Raw genomic sequence first — 1,684 nt, 5'->3', positions numbered from 1 at the left:
TTCGGATTTTACAACGCTAAAATCAGGGATACGATTCCCCTCGGTGAACACAGCAGATAGACAGCGGTAAGTCTTCGGATTTACAACGCTAAAATCAGGGGTACGATTCCCCTCGGTGAACACAGCAGATAGACAGCGGTAAGTCTTCGGATTTACAACGCTAAAATCAGGGGTACGATTCCCCTCGGTGAACACAGCAGATAGACAGCGGTAAGTCTTCGGATTTACAACGCTAAAATCAGGGGTACGATTCCCCTCGGTAAACACAGCAGATAGTTCGATGTGGCTTTGCTATAAGAAAACACATACTCACATTTAAGTATAATTTCAAAAATGGAGTCACATTTATATCTCGACTATATGTTTATTATTTAAATAAGTAAGGTTTTTTTATTCACCAATAATTTCAAAATGGTGAAATGATTACATAGTTCACTGCAGCAAATAAGTGACTCCGTAACTCACATGGTGGCGCTGGTTTCAAAACGAAATGAAGACTTATCACTTACAGTGTGACGACTCTATATTCAAAATATGAACACAAAAACAGAGACAAGAGCAAGATAAAACATAAAAATAACCAGCGAGACTCAAAAGTTAGAAAATAGAAACGGCTTGTAACGTTATTCCTTTTTTGCACGTTCTTCTAAATCATCAAGTAAAAATAATTCAACGTCTAGTCCACTTAATGAGACTAAATCAGCTTATTTCATCCTTTAAACGTTTTTACAAGCTTAAACCACTTTAAACTTTCGTAATTTGTTAGGCATTAGTTTACATATGACGTTGTATCTTTCTAACGATAGTACTATGACTAACGTAGAATCAATCCACTTACTTGTGAAATAACTTTCTTTAAGCTCAACTAACTTTATGCTTCATGGACCGTCGTATTTTAAATATACATTCAAAAGTGCTAAAAAACTTGATGTCAGATTATAACTTTCTAGTAATGGTGTTATAATGTGTACGCCTTTTTCAAGCTGACGAAGCATGATTATGATTAATTAAACTTGTCATAAAACATTAGTATTATGCCTATTATATCTTTAAAACTACATTCTTTATCTAGTTCCTTAGGGATTTTCAACGATTAGAAGAGTGTATAATAATAGTTTTCCAACCACACTATCTTTGCCATATTCATTCTCGACGACGCGTTTCGCTCAATCTAGAGCTCATCAGGTTAGCTGGGACACATAAAAAAAAACCCCAGAGAATACAGTGTAAAAAAATATAACAGGCTATAATGTATTTTAAAAGGTATAATTAAACAAGTTATATACAACATAAAATGTATAAGTTTACAACAATACAAACACACGAAACTTACTTCAATAACAAAATGTAGATGACGTAAAATATCAACATGATGAGAGACTCGTACCAACTCACTGTGTTGTCATATATGATCTGTAACAGAAACACAGAAAACCAGGATGACTAATACTGTTTATATGAAAGTGTATTGAGTTCAGCTTGATTATAGTTTGAAAACTAATTTTCCAAAATACTGTAGGTTTTCACAGTTTACACCAGTGGTTCTCAACGTGGGTCATGTGCCCCCCCCCCACGGGGCCACACATGAATGACCAAAAATTAGGGGGCACAGTAAACTGTAAGTGGGTCATCGAAACTTCACTGCCAGAATAAAATATTTAAAATTGAATCAAAAATTCCCTTC

General features: G+C 34.7%; 1 protein-coding gene across 1 annotated transcript in view; it reads right to left on the bottom strand.

Moving 5' to 3' along the window:
• Positions 1-1,684, bottom strand: part of LOC106470674 (sodium/potassium/calcium exchanger 4-like) — a gene marked incomplete at its 5' end in the record, with an annotated part of 55,754 nt that overhangs the window by 39,962 nt on the left and 14,108 nt on the right. The window contains one exon of the mRNA XM_022399322.1: positions 1,334-1,413. Within this exon, the coding sequence (XP_022255030.1) occupies positions 1,334-1,413 (80 nt within the window). The remainder of the gene's footprint in view (positions 1-1,333; positions 1,414-1,684) is intronic.

The sequence above is a fragment of the Limulus polyphemus genome, unplaced genomic scaffold (genome assembly GCF_000517525.1).
Source record: "Limulus polyphemus unplaced genomic scaffold, Limulus_polyphemus-2.1.2 Scaffold4155, whole genome shotgun sequence".
Taxonomy (NCBI): Eukaryota; Metazoa; Arthropoda; class Merostomata; order Xiphosura; family Limulidae; genus Limulus; species Limulus polyphemus.
The sequence above is the reverse complement of the archived record's forward strand: the minus strand, read 5'-3'. Positions and strand labels throughout refer to the sequence as shown.